This window comes from Rhea pennata, chromosome 22 (assembly GCF_028389875.1).
Source record: "Rhea pennata isolate bPtePen1 chromosome 22, bPtePen1.pri, whole genome shotgun sequence".
In the NCBI taxonomy this organism is placed as follows: Eukaryota; Metazoa; Chordata; class Aves; order Rheiformes; family Rheidae; genus Rhea; species Rhea pennata.
This window is the reverse complement of record NC_084684.1, coordinates 9,311,710-9,332,051: the sequence shown is the minus strand read 5'-3', so window position 1 is coordinate 9,332,051 and position 20,342 is coordinate 9,311,710. Positions and strand designations below refer to the sequence as shown.

Genomic DNA, 20,342 nt, shown 5'->3' with positions numbered 1-20,342 from the left:
GAAGCCCGGTGCCGGAAGACTACTGCTCCCGGCAGGCCGCGCGAAACAAGATGGCCCCCCGGAAGCCCGGTGCCGGAAGACTACTGCTCCCGGCAGGCCGCGCGAGACAAGATGGCCCCCCCGGAAGCCCGGTGCCGGAAGACTACTGCTCCCGGCAAGCCGCGCGAAACAAGATGGCCCCCCGGAAGCTCGGTGCCGGAAGACTACTGCTCCCGGCAGGCCGCGCGAAACAAGATGGCCCCCCGGAAGCCCGGTGCCGGAAGACTACTGCTCCCGGCAAGCCGCGCGAAACAAGATGGCCCCCCGGAAGTCCGGTGCCGGAAGACTACTGCTCCCGGCAGGCCGCGCGAAACAAGATGGCCCCCCGGAAGCCCGGTGCCGGAAGACTACTGCTCCCGGCAGGCCGCGCGAAACAAGATGGCCCCCCGGAAGCCCGGTGCCGGAAGACTACTGCTCCCGGCAGGCCGCGCGAAACAAGATACTCGGTGAGGTTTCACCCCGTGACGGCTGCTTTACACCCCCCCCCCCCCCCCCTCCAAATCTCTCGCTCTCTCTCTCTGTCACACACACACACACGACCCGGAAACCGCCGCAGAGCCCAGATCGCAGCTTCGCGCTCCCCAGCACCGGCCCGAGCTCCCCGACACTGCCACGACCGGCTCCAGGTCAGCTCTGACACTGCCCCTGCCTCACACGACCCTCTCCAGAGCTTCTCTGGGGGTCCCTCCTGCCCCTCCCTGACACGGCCCCCATCTGACCCCGGACCCCCCCCCCCACCCGCGCTAATCTGACTGTGCATTAAACACCACCACAGCCTCAGTGCAACTCCTTCCTCCAGCACACCCTCAGCCCCGGTGGAAGCCCTTTGTCTTCCTCCTCCAGCCCCAGTGCACCGCCTTCCTCCCCCTACTCCACAGCCCTGGTGCACTGCTCTTCCCCACCTTGTCCTTGGCCCCCACTGCATGGCCATACATCCCCGGCCCCAGTGCAGTTTTCCCTGGCCTCAGTTGTGCCATGTTGCCCAGGACGCTCCTGTCACTGAAACCTCCAGCACGTGCAGGACCTGCCACCCAGACCCCCTTGCCTTGGCCCCGCTCACCACCTCTGTGGGGCAGCTGCTGTTCCGGTCCCAGTAGGCACTGCTCAGCAGCAGCTCCGTTGTGCCAGACTGACCCCCGCGTGAGCTTCTCCCAAATGCACACCCTGCTCCCAGAGTGTGCCCACTTCCTGCCCTTGCAATCAACCCAACACGTCCCACCTGGGACTCATCCCAGCCTCAGGGTGCACAGCTGCAGCTGATCAGGGACCGCTGGGGTTACCAGGGCACCAGAGGCACCCTGGCTCCTCAGAGCAGCTTCCTGAAAGCTCAAGGGAGAGCCCTGGGGTGCACAGAGAGGAAAAGAGTATTCAGGGGACAAGAGAAAAAAAAAGTGAGAGCTATGGGTGCAATAAAAGTTAAAAAAAGGCAATGAAAAAGCAAACAGACAGAGCGACTCTGGGGGCACCAAAAGGCAAAGGGAGAGCCCTGGGGCACACCCAGAGGCACCCAGAAAACTCTGAGACAGTGAAGAAAGCTAAACAGAACATTGTGGCATGCTGCAAAGCAAACACAGGGCCCAGGGGCACACCATAAGGTACATGGGTGTGTTGGGGGCAACCCAAAACGTGAATTGAGGGGTTCTGAGGGCATCAGAGGATTTACACAGGACTCTGAGGCAAACCAAAATACAAATTGTGTGCACCAGTGGGGCCATAAGACACATCACAGGGCTCAATGCAGCTGACAGACTGGGATGGTGCCTGCAGGCTCCCCCCATCCACATGGGGACTCCCAGCTCCAAGCAGACAGGCCCTGGCCCTAGACACACAAGGGATGTTGCAGCATGCAGAAAGCAAATTCGGGATCAGTCTGGGCACCTTACACAACCCTGAAGGGGCCCTGGCTGCCCCAAGGATGATGGGAATCCAAGAGCCCCAAGGGTCCATGCAGTGCAAGGGAAATTCCCCATAGCCCCGTGAACAGCACTGAGTTCCCTGGGAACCACACAGGCACTCCAAAGTACAAGGGACTTGGGCACTAGCTCCTGGCCCGAGGCGCAACGTGTAGCCTCCTTCCCTGGGCATCATCTTCAGGAAAAGGCACATCCGGAACCAGAGACACGAGTGCAAAGAATAAAACAACTATTTATTGTTCTACTGGGCAGAAACATGACCTGGAAGTGAGTCTGCCATGGAGCTGGGTGCCAGCATGCTTCCCCTTACCCTGTGACACCTGAAGAGTCATCACCAGCATCCGTCCGTCTGTCCGGGAAGGGTCAGCTCCTGCTGCTGCCCTTGACGTGGCAGGTGTCTGCGTAGCTGACGGCCTATCCCTTCTGCTTTTTCCTTTTCTGCTTTTTCCTTCAGCAATAGGATTCAACTCTGAGAATTTAGAAGACTATGCCTGATCTCACCTGTCTGTGCTTTTGCCTTGCCCCAGATTAGAGCCCTGCAGGACACTTCCACAGCTCTCAGCTCGCCTGTCGCATCACCAGTCCCAATGGATGGGCCTGGACCACACGAAACCCAGACCTTGGGTCAATGCACAGAATTGAACACTGGGTACAGGGGAAGATGAGAAACCTCGAACGAGGGTTTGCAGCCTTAGGCTGCCTAGGCTTCAGGGCTTACAGTTTATTATCTATGGATTTTTCATTAATCAGTAAGCCCTAAGCCCTGAACCTTAAGTGACAAACTGCACATGTTGGCACCCAAATGGTGGCTGAGGCTGTAAAGTCTAGGGATGAGGTTGGATTTTAAATCCTGCACCCTGATCGCTAGATGAGCGACCTGTGAACTCTGCCTGCTAAAGGCTGAACCCCACAGCCTGCGTAAGAGACCCTCAACAACAAAATAAATAAACCTCAAGTGAAAAAGTCCAAACCCTTAGCTTTAAGCAAGGAAAGATGTTTCCCCTTCATTTAGAAGGGCAGCAGAACAGGAAGGTGTGCACCAGAATCCTGTTACTGTTGCTGTTTATAGGCTAGCTTTTAGCCACCGTTCAAATGTGAGCACGTGCAAGAATCATGCCACTGGACTGCACTAAACTGTGCTAACACCAAACATACCTAAACGCCGCAAGCGATAATTCCTCTCTGTTACAGACCATTAATATTTTTGCTCATCTCAGCTCCATGGGCAACCATCCACAGCCAGTGACAACTGTAACCATCAAGGGCCAAACCACCTGCAGCCTCCCAGTCGTGCTCACATACAGCGCAGCCCCAGGACTTAGCTGTGTCCACGCTGCAAGTCAGGGCTCATCTTCTGCAGCCAGCCACAGATCTCTGCAGAGAGCTCCCAGCCGTGACAATGCTCCTTCAACTGCCAGACGATGCTTCAGCACCTGCAAAGAGGCCAGAACAGTTACCGAGAGGTCAGGCAACTGCACAGTCCTCCTAGAACTACTCTCTAGTCCAAGGCCTGTAATTGTTTTCACAACGATGAGTGATGCTCTGTGTCTCAGTCACCCTCTCTGGCTCCATTTCATTGCAAGAATGTCACAGCTGCCCTCATGTACAGCCCTCCCAGACCCCTTCTGTACTTACAGGGTTCCTTAAAAGAGTATCATGGAAATCAACAAGGTGGGCTGAGCTGCTCCTCCTCAAGCTGCCAGCTCTCAGAATATTATCCTGCAAACAAATCAAACTACCAAGGTCACTGGGAGGCTCTCAGTTTAGAGCTCCCCCCCCCCCCAAAAAAAAAAAAAAAAGTTTGAATAATGGTTCCCTAACCTGGGAAAACACAGATGCCCCCCTGAAGCACAGTAACAGTTTTTATCCTGGGGTCCCATATTGCTGTTATGACATGAAACAGCAAAGCAAGGCAAAGACACGTGGGGTCACAGCTTACTCATCTAGCCAAAAAAAAAAAAAAAAAAAAAAAAAAAAAAAAAAAAAAACTTACTTTAGGCCTCACTGCTTCTTCCAGTTAAACAAACCAGAATAAAGCTCCAAGTAGGCAGCTGAGGTTTCACACAGACCTGGCAGCCCTGCTAGCAACAGCAATGCCGTAGTGTCTGGGCTGCCAGTCGCTATTTCCCCCTTCCTTTGCTGGTCTGTGAATCATGGCTTATTACTCACAGGTCTGGTAGGGATGCAGCCAACCCTCCTACGGCTGAAGGCTCCTTGTCAGGACCATAAGAATCCAAAGCTGTTTGTAAGCACAAAAGCAGCTCTAACACACACACACAGGCAAGGTAAACAGGGAACACGAAGGCCACAAATACCGTTTCCCCCACCTATGCTTTGGAAACCATGACGACACTCGGGTGTGCTGTGAAAGGGAAGTTAGACTAAGTAGCCGCTAGAGATTAATCTGTCCGAAACCTTCTGCATGTTTCTGGCACAACCGTTCTCTGCCCCTCAGTCAATTCAGACATGCACAAGAAGATCCACTTCTTGCAACACTTGCACAGGGACTGCCCCCACTCATTAAGATTAGTGCTCACTGTGCCACTCAGAGAATCCCCCACTGTCTATTCGTATGCCTGGCATTACTACTTCAGAGGGACCTGAGTACATTGGATTGCCTCTGTGCTATCAAAGGTAGAAGTCTGAAAGACTGTTACAGCCCAGAGTGCTGCTAAACAGTCTTTCTCACAACCAGGAAATTTGTGTTCTGGCCCCAAAGGGGAAGCGAGGATGGTGCTACTGGCACCTGCCTTCCCTACTGCTGTTTTCTAAAGGTGCTGTTCCCGCAGAGTCAGCAGACGTGGAAAGCATTACTAAAAAAGGCTTGCCTTGTCCTGGGAATTTGCGGGCAGGAGATGTTAATTAATTCCACAAGGCTTTAACGTTTCTCTCATCTACTGTCTTCCTGTTTCCCCAAATACCATTGTGAGGTAACTAACTGGGGGTTGCACTAATCGAGCCCTCTGAAAATGATCTCTTAATTTTACAGTTCACACACTTTCTCTCTCCCTCTCCCCCTCTTCGTCTTAGCTCTGGTGACTTCACTATCATTCCCCTAAGAGAGTAATTAGCTGGGGCTTCCCAGGGCCCATCTCTCTTAGGCTCTTCCCGAGCTTTTTATTTTACTAGGTGACTCCTTAGCCTGCCGTTTTATGTTAACGTTCCCCTTAAGCACTGTGCACAGCACAGTTATCCCAGACAGGTTGCTCAGAAGAAAAGAGAGAAACATCTGTTCGCCATCTGTGCCTCTGCCCACCAACCTTCTTCAGTCTATGCCTGGCAGTGGGGGAGCCCTCGGGGCACCTGGGAGCTACGCTCCTCAAGGAAATAACTTGGGGCTGCACTAATCGCACCTGACTCCAGTTCTCCTTCACAGGGCCCTTCTTCAGCGCACAGGGTTCCAGCTTCCCGGGACTCAACAGCGCTCCGCGGCCCCGCTCCTCCGGGCTGTGTCCGCAGGGGCGAGCGCACGCCCCGGCCCGCGCTGGGCAGGAGCCGGAGCCCTAACGGCGACACGTGGCGAGGGGGGGTCGGACCCGCGCTGCGGCACACGCGGCGCCGCGCAGACCCCGCTCCCGGCGGGGCCGAGCCGGGCCCCAGCCCCCGCCGCCCCGAGCCCCGCACCGCCGCCTCCGCGCAGCGACGGCCTCAGCGGGCAGGCGGCAACCCGACGGCCACCCGAAGGGGCGCGCTCGCCTCACGGGCGACCCCAGATCCTCCACTTCAGCCGGCTGCAGCCCTCACCCGCCGCCGCGGGAAAACTCCGTCCCTGCTCGCCGCCATGCTGCTCCCCGGCGGTCGAGCAACGCGCATGCGCCAGCTACAGCCGGAGCGGGAGGGGCGGGGGAAGGGCGAGACTCGGGGCGGCGCCCTCGCGTGCTTCGGGCGCGGCGCTGCGCTAACGCTGGGCGGCTGCGGCCTGCGAGCCGCCGTGCGCCGCTCGCCTCGAGCAGCGAGCGCCCCGCGGCCGCGCTGCCTGTGCCCGAGAGACCGACGGGCATCAGCGAGCAGGCTCTGGGGCTGCCCCAGCGGGAGAGACACGCGGAGCCGCTCTGGGACGGCCCTGCCCGTCCCCGCGACACCAGGGAGCAGCGATAAGGAAGAGCTCCCTGCGCTTCCGGCCCGTGAGCACCGGGAAGGGGCGAGGAGCAGGGCCCATGCGCTTCCCCGTGACCGAAACAGCGGAGAGGAGCGCCGAACGCGGCGCTGCGCGCGCGACGGCTGCCGGCCGTATTCCCTGTACGCGGGGGCGCGGCGCAGGCAGTCGTGGCGGCAGCACTGGCTTGTGGACACGCGATGGCAGCCGTGAGCGCGGCAGTGCGCGTGCGCGCCCGCCGTTCCTGCGCAGTGCCGCACTTCCAACGTGCGATGGCAACAACGAGCGCGCCGGGATGGAGTGCGCATGCGCTCGCTTTGCTGCTGCAGTACCACTTTCTTGACACGCGAGGGCAGCAGCGCGGGCGGCGGAGTGGAGTGCGCATGCGCGCTTGGTGGTGTTGGTCTCAAGCTTGAAAACTGCCCGATGAATTTGCTTATAAACTTTGCTGCACACTACCAGTACTAATTCACTGCCATTGCCTTACCTCATCTACCGTTATTTACGGTGCTTCTGCTAGATACTGATTCTCTGTATTTCATACTCAATCCCTTTATACTAGAGACTTTATTAACAAAGCTTTCACTTAACGTTCCAAAAATGCCCTACTGACAAAAAATACTGGCAGCTTTATAATATAAATACTCTATTGCTTAATGGGACGGTTTCCACCATTCAACGAGGAACAGTCTTCTTTAGGACTTTCAACCTGTTGCTTTTATTGACTGTCAACAAATAGCCAAAAGCGAGCTGTATTTTCTTGACCGACTGCTCCGTTTTTAATATTAATCAGTAGGAGATGTTTGCAGAGAGCACTTCTACCGCGTTAAAGCAGGAGAACATTAGTATTCTGATCACCTTTTGGGGCACTACAGGCTTTTGCAACAGTGACCACAGCCTAAAAGGCTATTAATATCAGGAAAAGGCGGGATTACGCACTCCTAGAGCAGAGGGACGGGACAGACGCCCCCCACTAGCCGCCTGCGCGGAGCTCACCGGTGTCACGACCGACGCAGCGCTACCCTCCCGACGTGCCCCGAGGCAGCCCAGCGCCGCGCCGGAAGTCGCGTACCGGAAGAGCAGCTTTCCCGCCGGAGCTGCTCTGCAGCGCCGATTCCCGACGAGCTCGGCGCGCAGGCCTTCATCCCCGGCGCTCTCTTGACGTCATCGCTCCGCGCCGTAGCGCGAGGGGCTCGGTGGCCACCATGGTGCAGCTGGGTGAGTGCTGCGCGGGCGCGGGTCGTCCCTGTGGCTACCCCCGTAACCGCCCCGCGCTCTCTCCGCAGCTAGCCGCCTGCTGAGGAACTACCGCGGCGGGCAGGTCGTGATCCGCTTCGCGCTCGGCGGCTGCACCAACCGGCCCTTCTTCCGCCTCGTGGCGGCGCACAGCAAGCGCGCCCGCGACGGGAAGTACCTGGAGCAGCTCGGCTGCCTCGACCCGCTGCCCAACGCTTGCGGCGAGAAGGTGGCGGGGCTCAACCTCGAGCGGCTGCGGCACTGGTTGGGCTGCGGTGCACAGCTCTCGCGGCCCGCCGAGAAGCTGCTGGGTAGGCGCGGGGCTAGGGCGGGGAGTGGGGGCGCCTCCGCGCAGCTCACTGTCTCTTCCCGCAGGCCTGGCGGGCTTCCTGCCGCTCCACCCCATGACGGTGACCGGCGCCGAGAGGCTGAGGCGGCGGCGGCGAGCACAGGAGGCCGACGGAGCGCCCTGAATGACGCTGCACGGCTGCCTGGCATCCCTGGACAGCAGCCCACCAGTGCCCTGCCCCGTGGTGCCCGACTGCATTAAACATGTTCTCTGTGCACCCTTTCCGCTGCCTGTTCTGCTCTCTCTGGACTCAGCTCTCAAGTTGCAGGTGCTGTCCAACTTGTGTGCAGCAACTACAAAGCCCAGGGGCTTCTCCTCACTCTGATGTGGGCATGGAGCTATTACTAGTTATAGCACCTCACTTCCTGCAGTCATGATATATGGCTGCTGCCAGTTTCTGTAGCCGCCTGCTATTCCTTTCTCAAGTATTTTGATTGCCTTGTTATCTTTTGACTAGAACAACCCAGTCCAATGCTCCCAGCAAGCCTTCATGCAGGCAAATGCAAAGGGGCTATAGCTACTCTTCTGTTTTATTTCTCCAGAGAGGGTCTGGTGCTTTTTGTTCACATAAAACACTGTCAAGGGGAAAGGTTTCAGCATCAGTTAAAGAGGGAGTGAGGTTTGCCAAGGTGAAACATGAACCTTATTTGTCAAGTATTTGTCCTTGTCCTGATCTTGAGAAGTAGGAAACTCACCGAAGTTCCTCTCCTATCCCAGATGCACGTCTTGCTCTGGGGGGTTTCTTTTGGCACAACTCTTACACTACAAAAATCAGATAATGACTAGTTCTCCGTTTTGTTTCCCAGTAAGGCTTGTGCTAGACCCAGCCATGCAGAGGAAGGAATAGATTAAATTGCTTTAAGGAAAAGTCCTTCAACAAAATCACAATCCTGAAGACAGATGGGTTAGTTCTAGTTAAAGAGGGAAGATTATAGCAGATGATGAAAAATTATCTGGAGAGGATGAGGCTGTGAAAGGTAGTATTGGTTTACATAATACCTTCGCCTTCTTCCATATACTTGACACTTTCAGAGTTGTATTTTATACAACATTGTGATCTGTAGTTTGGTAGGCATTTCTAGGAAGCTCCTCTGTAGTTTAGGCTGGATTTCCTTGCTTCAAAGATAGAGGTTTTGTGAAATGAAGTGCTCTGCAGCAAACCACTGCAGCTTAAGTCACTCTTGCACTTTCGCACCTGCCTGTGCACTGCATTTTATCATACCCCTGGGCAGTCTGCAGTCACCCTATGGCTGGACTGCACAAACCGAGTAAGGGAACTGCACTAGCACAAGAAACTAACAGGCTCTTTAGGGCTACCTACTGGAAAATCTCTTAAGTTTTCCAAGGCTCTAACATAATCCTACTGAAACGTGCAAGTGTTTTGAAGAGACCTTCTCACTTGAAGTAATCAGCACCACAGACTGCTGCTCTGTTTAAGATCAAGGAGCCTCCCAGTAAGCAGACTGAGGCAGTTCACATTTCTCATCATCTGCTTAAAAGGTGAGATTTTCTTCCTAACCTAAAGCCTTCTAGTCTTTATACCTCGTCACAAGTTTGCAGGATTTGTTAAAAACAGCTTGGGTTGCTATGCTTGGAACACAGATAAGATGCTTCCCCTCAAATTGCAATGGTCAGTTAAAATAAATGTAAGTTTCACTTATGGAAAACAGCTTTCAAATGGTGTGGGTTTTTTACCAATACCCTTAAATTCTAAAATTTTAAACTAGTTCCTGAAAGCTTGGTGAATGCTATGCCCACACTAACCAATATCTTCATTTCTGCTCTGAGGCGGTCACTTTCGCTGTTGGCTGTTCCGCAGACCGTTGCAAAAAAACTTCGTATCCTTTGTGTGAAAAATGTATTGCTGGATGCAAGGAAAAGAAAGGAGCAGGAGGGGGGAAAGCTTTCCTACACTGCAGATAGTAGTACAATACCATCATCACATCATGCTCCTCAGTCTACTCCATTTACATGCATGTTTCACAGTTGAATTCCCATTTGACTTTATATTACTTGTTGGCTGCCTTCTTTCTGTTCCCTGAATGCCTGTACGTTCCATAAACCAGGCAGGCTGATGAAGAAATCCTCTCTTCATTTACTGTTGGGGGTGTTATCTGGGTATTAGACTATGTTATTGCCTTCCAAACCAATGTAAAACTTCTCAGTTACTGCCAGGGAGCATTGGGCAGCCAGTTCTATGCACAAAAGTTCTCTTTATTCAATGCAGCTGCCATTTCTGCACATTAAAAACAATCAAACAAAAAAAACCCTACCCCCCCAAAACCAGTCAAAGCTTTTACCATGAAGGACATACTATATCACATACAACATGATCCCAGAATCTTCAACTTTTCAAAAGAGAGCAGACAGCGCAACACAGAAAATAAAGGATTCTGGTACAAGACCTCTAGTCAGTCTTGGTGCTGCTTAAGATGCTGCTGCAGTACAGCTTGTGTTCTCATCTTGGGTGCTCTATTCCGATGTCCGGCACCTGAAATGCAAGCCTGCTTTCACTGGCAACTTCTGCTCGCTTCACTACAGAAACAACAGCCAATAGTTTCAAAAATGACTGGGACTGACCCTGCGATGGGGCCCCACTGCTCCTTCAGGCTCCTCAGGAGTCACCATAGCCAATGACAGGCACTGTTTGGGGCTTTGGGACAGAGTGGTGATGGTTCCCATGGCAGTGCAGGCCACTCCCCAGCTCACTGCTGTCCTTAAGGGCAATGGCCCCTCTGTGTGTCCGTGTTCCCCCCCCCCCCCGCCCCCAACCCCCGCCCCATGCTGACGACTTCCAGGCATACCGCTCAGTACAACAAGGCACTGTTTCCTGGCCACCTCAGATCAAGCAAAACACTGTCGGCCCCTTGACCCCCAGCTCTCCCCCAGGGAATGATCCAACACCACATACTTGATGCTGCTATGCTCCACAGCAAGCCAACGGGCACGGGCCTGCTTCCCCCCCTCTAGCGACTGTGGGCCCTGGGGTGCGGAAGGGCTCCTGCCACCACACAGGAAGAATGAGCAGCACCAGTGTACAGCAGCTGCTGATTAGCCCTCACCTTCATGCAGGCAGGAAGATGCTTCCTGCGGCTCCCTGCAGCTACCACCAGTGCAGTCCCCTATGGGCACACTTTTGGCCACCATCAGCATCGCCCCAGAGACGGATGAGCCCACTATGCCACAGGACGTGGGGATGCAGGGGCCCCAAGCACTGCCACATGTCCTCCACCCAGCCTCACAAGCAGTGAGATGGCCTGCCACGCAATGACATAACGGAGACGGTGACAGCCCTGTTGCTTTTATTGATTGCCCACATGACAAAGCATCATGCACCGGGTATGAGCGGCTGCTGCTCCTCGAGCAGCTCCTCACCAGGCGGCAGCTCGTAGATGACACAGAGGGAAGAGAAAAGGCAGCCCAGGAAGGACACAAGACAGGCAAAATACATGACACCACTAGTGCTGCCCACTGCCGCCGTCAGAGGCCCCATCACCACAGCCACAAGGATCTGAGCCAGGAAGTACTGGCAGCTCAGCAGGGAGATGTCCACGCCCATCCCACGCCGCGTGCCCTCCACCTGTGAGCCAGCAAACTACAGGGGACACAGCGTGAGGGGGGCCTGCTGCCAGCACCACCCCCACCCTCAGCCCCCTACACTCACCTTGCGACTCTGGTAGTAGTCACACAGCAGGGAGTAGGGCAGTGTACACAGTGTGGCAAAGAGGACACCATATGTGGCACATAGTGACAGCACCACATACACATTTCTGGAGACCGTGGCCAGCCCAGTGCCCAGCCCAAAAGCAAGGTATGCCACAAAGTACAGAGTCCGCGTGCTGAACCGCTCCTCCAGCTTCTCCAGCACAGCTGCAAGACAATGCCACAGTGTCACGGGGCAGCGTAGACTGTGGCCCTCCCTGGCTGCTAGCTAGGTGGCAAGGCTCAAAGGGCGCAAGGCTGCACCCCCTTGGACCCCACTGCCCAGCCGTTGGGCAGCAACAGTTAGGTGATGACCATTAGGGCCTCGGGTAACTGGGGGCCCGTGTCCAGCATCCCCTCCAAATGCCTCTCTCGATGCAGCCCAGTCTCACGGAGAGTACAGTGGAGCTGTGGCCTGCTGGTGTGTCCCTGTCCCATGGGGAGGAGGAGGAGGAGCTGCTGTGTGGGGTGGGTACACTGTCAGGGTGCTGTGGTGACCCCACGGTGTTTGGCCACACGCACGGGCGTGCTGAGTGCTGCTGTGCTCAAAGCGTGCTTAGGATAGCAGTGTGCACTTCTAGATTGAACGTACGTTGAAAATGCCACTTGAGAAAGGAACAGAAACATGTTTTCACTGGACTGTTGACCTCCTCTGCTGTCAGCACAGGCCATGCTAACTACTGGAAACAATATTGTGAAAAACCAACACACTCATTCAGCATTCATGCCATGTGGTAGCTGATGTGCAACACACCAATATGAGTACTTGTTGCAGAAGCACCACTTCAGAAGCAGGTATATTGTACTGTCAGCAGAGTATAGAGTGGCTTTACTTAGTACCTGAATAGAATGCAGCACTGAATGCATAGATGCACATTCCCCAGCAGCCCATGGTGACCCCAGCGTTGTACTTCTGATACTCATCTGAGTTGTGAGGAGCTTTTGGATTCCCTTGAAACACTACTTCTCCCATGAAGTCAGTGTAGAAGAGCAACATGCCCTCAAACGAAAGCCAGCCTGAAAGAAACCAGAAGTAACCTATTACGATTCCTGAGTACCTGCTTCCCCTTGTAAGACATGGATGCTATTACCTACCTTTCAGATCACAACCGAAGACAGGTTGTGCTACATTAATATTACATAATGCTCAGCCCCATTTTTCTGAGACTGCTTTTCTCTGTGCATTTTGCTCTAATGTTTGTCAAAGCTATTCAGGATGCTAAACATTAAGATATATCACTTGAATTCCCATGTGGAATCCTAGAGGCAAACTACAGACTTTAGCAAGACAGAAAAACAGACTGCAGCAGTCTGAACTACCTTTAGCTTTTGACAGGACATGAGGTGGCTCAGTTTTGCAGAGTAACTTCACATATACTACTTTCAGAGTGCTGTTGTCCTCCCACAATTAGCTGGAAGGAATGCTTCTCATATCATGGTTGCAGCCTCTTCAGGACTTCTGACACAGTAAAAACCCCTACTCATAAACTCATGTCAGGAATACTGATGCAGGCAAACTCTTAATTCCTTCCACAGCCTATGAGAATTAACCACCTGTTATCTTGTGTCCAACTTTGTGCAGGCCCTCCCTAACCACCAGTCACGGATTAGTAGGAGTGAAGGTAACAGTACAGGCACCCTCGCAATGCTGCAGTCTGTGTCCCCTCACAGCCTGTTCTGGGGCCCCCAAATATATGCTGACGAGGTGGGGAAAAGGGGCACAAAATGCTGGTCGCAGATGTAAGCAGGAAAATACCATTAATTTTTCCCACCCTGCTCAATAACAGCTCCAGTTTCAGAGCTTTGAGGCAGGTTTATACCATTTTAATTCTGCTCCTAGTGAAGTGTCTCATGTTCCAGCACAACTATCCAACTCAATGGCTGTGCTGATTTAAAACAATGTTATTCTCCTTCTAGGAATGGAGGCCTTACTGTTTTTGAGTGTTCCAAAAACCCAAATACCAGAAAGTACCTTATTGGTCAGTATAATGGAACGAATTAGCAGCCATTGCAACAACAGATAAAATACTTTAAAAAATATTTAGTCAAGGTAGATTACCTCATGGTAAAAACAAGATAGCACTTTCTGATTACCTAGGAAGTGGTTGATGCAAAGGTTACGCAGAGCCTTGGGCATGTGGCAGATGGTGGAAAACAGAAGTTTCAGAGAGAGCGGTTGCTCAGAGGTCTCACCTGATCCGTTCAGCTGACTCTCATACTTAACACCATTCAGCAAGATATTAGCAACCTGCACCATAAAAATTCCCAGGTCAACAAACACATTAAGCCTTTGAACAAAACTATGCAATATTACACAGCTATCTGATCATTTCAAAGTTAGGCTGCTGTTGCAGTACATTGATTTGGAGATTAAGAACAGCATTTTGAGGTAAGCACAGCTGTACGTTTAGCCTTAGAACATGTACAAATGGCTGCAGTTGCAGTGTACTTGAAACAGTACTCTTTACTTGGTAACCCAATCAAAATGCTACTATAAGCAAGCATAACTTTCACTGCATTTAATAGGAGCTGTACCTAGAATCAGGTGAATTTGCTCCCTGAAGTTATACATTTATTGAAAAAAAGAGGCGAGTGTTAACAAATTTATCTTTATTACTTGCTGTCCTTGATACTTGATCCCTGCATTCACAGTATGTAAAAACCTGACCCTAACAAAGTGTGCTCTCATGAACTGCGCTAGAATACAGTAACAGAAGTGAATAAATAATCAAGAAAGAAAGAAAGAAACACACACAAAACAGGACAGTTTACCTCATCCTGGATCATAAAAAAATAGGCCAGCATACAGAGGTCTCAGACATTCCAAGTTATCACCAACAGCGGGAGGTGAGGCCACAGTCTTTCCCCTGAATAAGGGAAACCTCACCTCCCTGATGGAACCAGCTTTAATGACTGCCATAAGGAGAAGCTCAAGGGAGAATCCTATCCCTGGCCCTATCTTGCAGATATTTCTGTGGAAAGGGAAGATATAGGCTCAATAAAAATGTGTCTTTTTCTGCTCTCACTTGGTAACTTCCTGAGTGGCAAAGCAGGGCTAAAAATACCAACCTGACTTTCACACATGGACTGGAAAGAGTGGAACACTCACGTTATCTGCTATTTTAACACAGGCGGTCCACAGATTACCAGTCGTAATAATGCCCTGCCCATTGTTTTATCAATGCAGTCACAGCAGGTGTTCTGTTTCTGTAGTAACTTTTGTAGGCAAACTGTCATGAATCTCCAAACTAATCATGAATTTATGTGCCAAATATAGAAAATTATATAAAGAGATTAAATGAATGCATACGTTTGCACGGTCATGGGTTTACATAGTTTACGTTGTTTTTCTGCCCTTACCTGTTGGCTGAAAGTCACATTTCTTCTTCTGCTACTTTCTGGACAATGTCCTGTTACAATGTCCGGAATAGCCAAGGTCTGAGGTCTTTTCAGGATCCCTGATGACCGTGGCTTTATTGCATCCAGTGAGCCCACCCTTAGTGCCTCGCCATCAGCCCCTGGAGTTACGCTGCTCTCCCCTTGCTCCAAAATTCCATTTTCTTGGTGGTAACAGCCATCTGGAACCTGGGGAAAGCTGACACTGACAGGCTGCCTGGGAACACTAGCTGGAAGTGCTAAGTAACTATTGTGCCCGCCAGTAAAACAGTCTATAAGCACACTGTCAATATTTGAAGTCCCAAATGATGATGCAAACTCATTAATTCCTGTCAAAGAATTGTCTCTGCTGACAAAACTGCCATATTTGGGTGTGAGTGGGCTGAGGGGAGAAATTGGACTTGTAAAACTTGCATATAAATGAGCCGAGTTATGAGAAGCAAGGTTTTCATTTACACCTTCCTCAAAGAAGAGAGGTGGGGAAGGAGGGAGAGGAAGACTCGGACTCTTCATCACCTTTTTCTTCTTGCTAAAGGACCTCAGGGGTCTTTCTGGAATGCTAATTAGCGTCAACACAGTAGTGATCGTCAGTGTAATTGAGGTGAAGACATAGATGACACGAAGTTGCCCTCCCACAGCTTTTCCAAAACTGGTTTTATCCCAATGTATTCCTCCAACAACATAACCAAAGCCACCTCCAAGACCTGGTGGAAAAACAGAGCTGAGATTATCTTCCCTAGCCAATCCTTCAAGTCAGTAACAGCACAGCACTATTTGATAAGTTGTGTGCAGACTCCAAAGTATTAGTTTTATTTTACTACTTAATACCTTTTTAACTCAAATGCAGTAGCGTAGTAATTTGCAACACAAGGACAGTCTGAATGAGCAGAGTACAGAAAGAGGGAGAAGGTCAGCAAGCAATGTAAAAGCAATGATACAAAGACTTAAAAATGCTAGTTCTTTCTTTGCCAAGGACAAATCACTTTACCTTTGGCAATTTTAGTCTGTAAAACAGAACAATGTTCACCAGCCACATGGCAAGGTTCTGCAATCAGTCAGCTAAGACCATTTCTCCGAATGGTAAGTTAAAATCCAATTTCCCACTCACTAAGAGGAACACAGTTTTATCTGCTTCCAAGATAGACTGAATCATTTCAGAAGTGTAGCAAGCTCATTATTCAGCAACATATCAACACTGTTCAGAACTGCCACTGCACCCCATTGTAGATAAACAAGGAAGTTCTGAGGACACCATACAATGCTGTCCTTTTCTTCCTTATGTACATGTTAAACAGCATAAAAAGTCTCCTAATGGAGAGGAAAACTAGATTGGAGCATTACAGCAATTCAAAACATCAGGAACAAGAGAGCAGAGCACCTTGTATGCTCTACTCACTTCAATGCAGTGACTCAAGAAGGCCTACTTCCCACATCTGTAGTAAGCTGAACCTCCTCCCTCAAGGGGTAATTTTGTTCCCCTAGGCATTTTAAAAGACATGGGGGACACCTTAGGATAGGCAATCCAGGACTGTGCCTTGCTTGACTTCTGGCAGCTACCCTCTTGCAGTAAGTTTTCAAAGTTAATTATTGCTAACTGTGTATTCAGTTATGTTTAAAGTAAAAAAAGACCCATAATTTACACTCTGCTTCCTCACAGTAAAACTTACTCACTTGGGGTTCATGCCAGCAAGGAAGAATCGACAAAACACACCTGCTAACAAAGCATGGATATTGAGGCCCCTGTCTTGATCCGCTGGGCTGCACACATCCATCATGTAGGCATGACTGGGATTGTCTGCCGAATCTGCGCTGAAGTCCATGAGGATGACACCACAGACTGTAAGAATGATTCCCCATTTGTGGTTACTCACAGAGTCAGACAACGCACTGCCAATATCTCGGCCATTCAGCATAAGCGAGAGCCCCAGCAATGCTCCTAAGAATAAAAATAAATCAGAATAAATCAATCACTCCTAGAGAAGAACTGCATCACTGCATAGTCTCTGAAAGCGTTATGCTACCACCAAAGTACTGCAGCAAGCATTATTGCTCTTGTTCAAACCATCGCAGAACTGAGAATGAGGTTTATAGCATACACATATTCTTTTCCACTGTCTGAGCTCACAAATGCCTGGAGCTGTGGTTGGCCAAAGGAAAACTTCAGATTCTCAAAATGTCAGCTCTTCAGACTCTTACAAGAGAGAACCATTCATGTATGGATTCTAGCTGCCAAAGCATGATCTCAGTATCACTCACCATTTTCTTCAGACCCCTAATACCCAACACTGCCTCCCAACAACATTAGAGGCCTTTTTTCAGCCTAGTACCATAAAGGATGCCATAGAAGAGATGTGTAAATTTTCTACTTTACAAGTGTTATGCCCATGATTTCTAAAAGACGCACCTATTGCTAAGACCAGAATGAAGGGTCTTCTCCTCCCGAATCTTGATGTGCATCTGTCACTCCAGGCCCCCAGCAAAGGCTGCAGCAAGAACCCTAAAAGAAGAGGGACTCACCAAAAAGTGGCAGTTTTTCTGCAGGCCTGTTTTACAGGGGATTTAGAAGGGGTAGTTTAAAAGGCAGGACACCATAGCATAGTAACACCCCCCAACAGACAGTATTAATCATTCAGATGTACACACAGTTTAGTTCCCGGCATCTCCCAGGTTGGGGACTGTTCATTTAGGACTGTAGTGAAAACGCAGTCATTCTGCTTCAGTAGCACAGTAGAGACTAACATCAGGTTAAAAATAGGAGTACAACAACTGTACATTCTAAAGCACTCAGTTACTTGCAAACTATTTCACTCACCTGTCTTATTTTGAAGAGCCCCTATAAAATTATCGTGGAAAGTAGCACAAGTTGGGAAGGTGCTGAGATTACTCTGTCCCAGCCTGTGCACAGGGGAGAAGTGGCCTATCTACACTCCTATTTTGAAGCACATTCTAGGAGTACAAGGACAGGCAGAACAGTGTTTCCAAGATGGGCAATAACCCACCTTATAGTTCTTCCTATAGTAATGGATATGTTTCAAGCCCTATCTCCATGCAAAGGCAAGTAATGCAATGCCAGTAGAAGTAGGGATGTATGATCAACAAAGCACAGTCTTTCATTATTGGAATATCTTGTTTGTTTCAGAAAATTAAACAGAACAAGGCAACCCCACTCTGTTTTTTCACACACCAATGGGATCTGTGTATTGTTTTTCATAGGGATCCAAATGGACGCACTGAGCCTCTTTTGTTAGTTTTTAAACATACAAACTGAGTAACCAAAGCTCACCCTTTCACAAAACGTAAGAGATTGAGAAACCATTAACAGAACAGACTTCTTGGTTGCATCAAGCCCATTTCAGGCAAGGCACAGAAAGAACTATGTTCCATTCAGTTCTCTAAAATTATGCCTAGCAATTCTTAACCTTCACAGCACGTGAGCTATACTTGTGAACAGCAAAGGTAGGGAAAACAAAACCATATATCCCCCGTTTAGTGGGCAAAACATAAGGGAAGAAACAGCATAAAGAAAAGTTACCTAATATAGGGCTGATGAACCACACCATCCCATACAACTGGTCTGGAAGCCCCATCTGAAGCAGCACGGGGGTAACATAGGCTGTTTCCATGGCATAGCTGAACTCAAGTCCAAACAGGATGCATCCATTAAACAGGAGTTCAAGAAAAGACCTCTGGGGTTGGAGATCCCCAAAGTCAATCAAATCAATAGGACATGGAGTGTTTGGTGGTGGCGGTGGCGAAGGGCGGATGTGTTTTCTCCTTTTTGGATGTCTCTTAAAGTTGTTGGCCCGATGACTGATGTGCCGTGTGACTGATCCAGAATAGCCTGGAACCTGTGACCTCCATATTTCCTGAGAAGACAAGCTTGGAAAAAGCACAACATCGCTAGCAGGAGTTGCTGCAGATGATGGAATCATCATGGACAGGTGTCTGGAAGAAAGAAATACTCAAAATAAAACAGCTGAGTAAGAGAAACCTTGCTTAATTCACCTACTTAAATTCAAACAATTTCTGAACATTTCACATATTAAGCGCAGCCTTCTTAACAGTTACAGCATTTTCATGTAGGACTGGAATCCTGATGGATTCCAGACCTCTGGACTAACAATACCAGGCAGGCCATGGCCTTTTACAGATACAGCACAGTGCTTTGCTGGGACAGGGTAGAGACCAAGACAATTTACAGCCAAATTGTCAGTTCCTAATTGCCACCCATTTTTCTGAGAAGTCTAGGGGAAGAAGGCTCTACCCACTGCCTTCTTCAGAATGACAAGTCATAGCATGTCAGACAGTGTTTCTTTCCTTTTTATTTTCAACAGAGAAAAAATAGAAGATGGGACAGAAGGAAAACACTTATGAGAGCATGCAGATCTGCCTAACTGAACAAGGATGGTGAACTGAAAGGAAATGCACCACAAACTAAAAAGTAACTACAGTAACAGCCACACACACTAAAGTCTTCTCTCACTCACTATATGAATTTATTTAAATTAAATGCAGCTTTGGGAAACAGCTTTTATTTTACTGTGGATGAGCAAGATCCCCAGCTGACTTCAAATCCGTAGAGCCAGAGATTACGCTCTTCTAGCGGTACAAACCTGTTCAGGAAGCACAGGCTGAAATCAGGGAAGATTGCTAAGCAAGACCAGCAGTGCTCTGGGAATCCCCAGATGGTAAACAATCCCTGCAGAATTACAGAGCTGGTACAGGCTGCAGCAGCAGCCAGGCAGTTTTCTGAAGACAATGGAAGAATGGAAAAACAGTGCTTCCATCTCGTCAGGCCCTACTGCTTCCATGTTGCAGACCCTGCCTGCCTCACAGGCTATCTATCTTTCCTGGTTCTTACTTGCTCACTGATAGAGCTATTTCTGGCACTTTCGGATGGCTCACTTCTTCAGCCAAGAGTAAAGCCTATTGCCAGAAACAATTTCTATCCAAACTGCTCAAATTCACTCATTTTTTCTTTTTCTTCTTTTTTTTTTAATTAGAGACAGATTAGTGACACCTTTACATTTCAGATTTTGTTTCTAGTTCTTGACCATAACCTAATGGTCTTTCTAGCTAAATACAAAGTATCTTATCTGTAGACAGTTGGAACATCTGCTAAAAAATTAACAACTGAAAAAAAACAAGAACTGACATATGGCATCACTTCACCCAAAGAATGTCACTTCCATTGTATGGAAGGGAACGACTCTGCACACCAGTTTCAGTACAGGCAAAGTTCATTCTTCTGAAGGCCTTAGCCCACTGTCATACCAGCATTTCTGTGGCATGTCATTTTGCCCCTAGATTGTGTTTGTACTTTGACTGCTGCTGGTGAAACATCTGTTTTTATTTTTTGTGTGTGTGTGAAGCCTCTATCGGAAGTCATGACCTGTAATCAAGGTGGGTCATTTTTGTTTAAATTAATCGTACAAAACTGATAATGCTTTCACATTTCAGAGTCACTTCTGTCACGAGGCATGCCCGTGACATGAGGCGTACTCATTTTTGGGAGTACTTCTCCTCTCTCTTCGCATAAATGAGACACCAGAGCTCCCACCATGGTTATCTGAGCATGACCTGACACCATCAGGGATTCAAATTGAAAAGG

General features: G+C 49.9%; 2 protein-coding genes across 17 annotated transcripts in view; one reads left to right on the top strand and one right to left on the bottom strand.

Moving 5' to 3' along the window:
- The first annotated feature begins 5,902 nt into the window (after window positions 1-5,902).
- Window positions 5,903-7,855, top strand: MRPS16 (mitochondrial ribosomal protein S16). Of its 2 annotated transcripts, none has more exons than XM_062593269.1 (3): window positions 5,903-7,266; window positions 7,335-7,513; window positions 7,660-7,749. In XM_062593269.1, the coding sequence occupies exons 1-3, from the start codon at window positions 7,254-7,256 to the stop codon at window positions 7,690-7,692; spliced, it is 225 nt and encodes a 74-aa protein (XP_062449253.1). In that variant the 5' UTR covers window positions 5,903-7,253; the 3' UTR covers window positions 7,693-7,749. The 2 variants fall into 2 exon arrangements, with proteins under 2 accessions (XP_062449253.1, XP_062449252.1); XM_062593268.1 differs by having other exon boundaries at window positions 5,956-7,266; window positions 7,335-7,595; window positions 7,660-7,855.
- A 1,971-nt stretch (window positions 7,856-9,826) lies between these two features.
- Window positions 9,827-20,342, bottom strand: part of SLC45A1 (solute carrier family 45 member 1) — an 87,462-nt gene continuing 76,946 nt past the window's right edge. For 10 of the 15 annotated variants that reach the window (XM_062593254.1, XM_062593255.1, XM_062593256.1 and 7 more), the window contains 9 exons: window positions 18,264-18,676; window positions 17,136-17,228; window positions 16,443-16,667; window positions 14,696-15,435; window positions 13,430-13,583; window positions 12,176-12,352; window positions 11,298-11,503; window positions 11,009-11,228; window positions 9,827-10,124 (listed from right to left, as the gene is read on the bottom strand). In XM_062593254.1, the coding sequence (XP_062449238.1) occupies window positions 10,045-10,124; window positions 11,009-11,228; window positions 11,298-11,503; window positions 12,176-12,352; window positions 13,430-13,583; window positions 14,696-15,435; window positions 16,443-16,667; window positions 17,136-17,228; window positions 18,264-18,666 (2,298 nt within the window). In that variant the 5' untranslated portion in view covers window positions 18,667-18,676 and the 3' untranslated portion in view covers window positions 9,827-10,044. Of the gene's footprint in view, window positions 10,125-10,918; window positions 11,229-11,297; window positions 11,504-12,175; window positions 12,353-13,429; window positions 13,584-14,695; window positions 15,436-16,442; window positions 16,668-17,135; window positions 17,229-18,263; window positions 18,677-20,342 lie in introns of those variants that run through there. The other 5 variants (XM_062593263.1, XM_062593266.1, XM_062593262.1 and 2 more) reach the window with 5 other exon arrangements.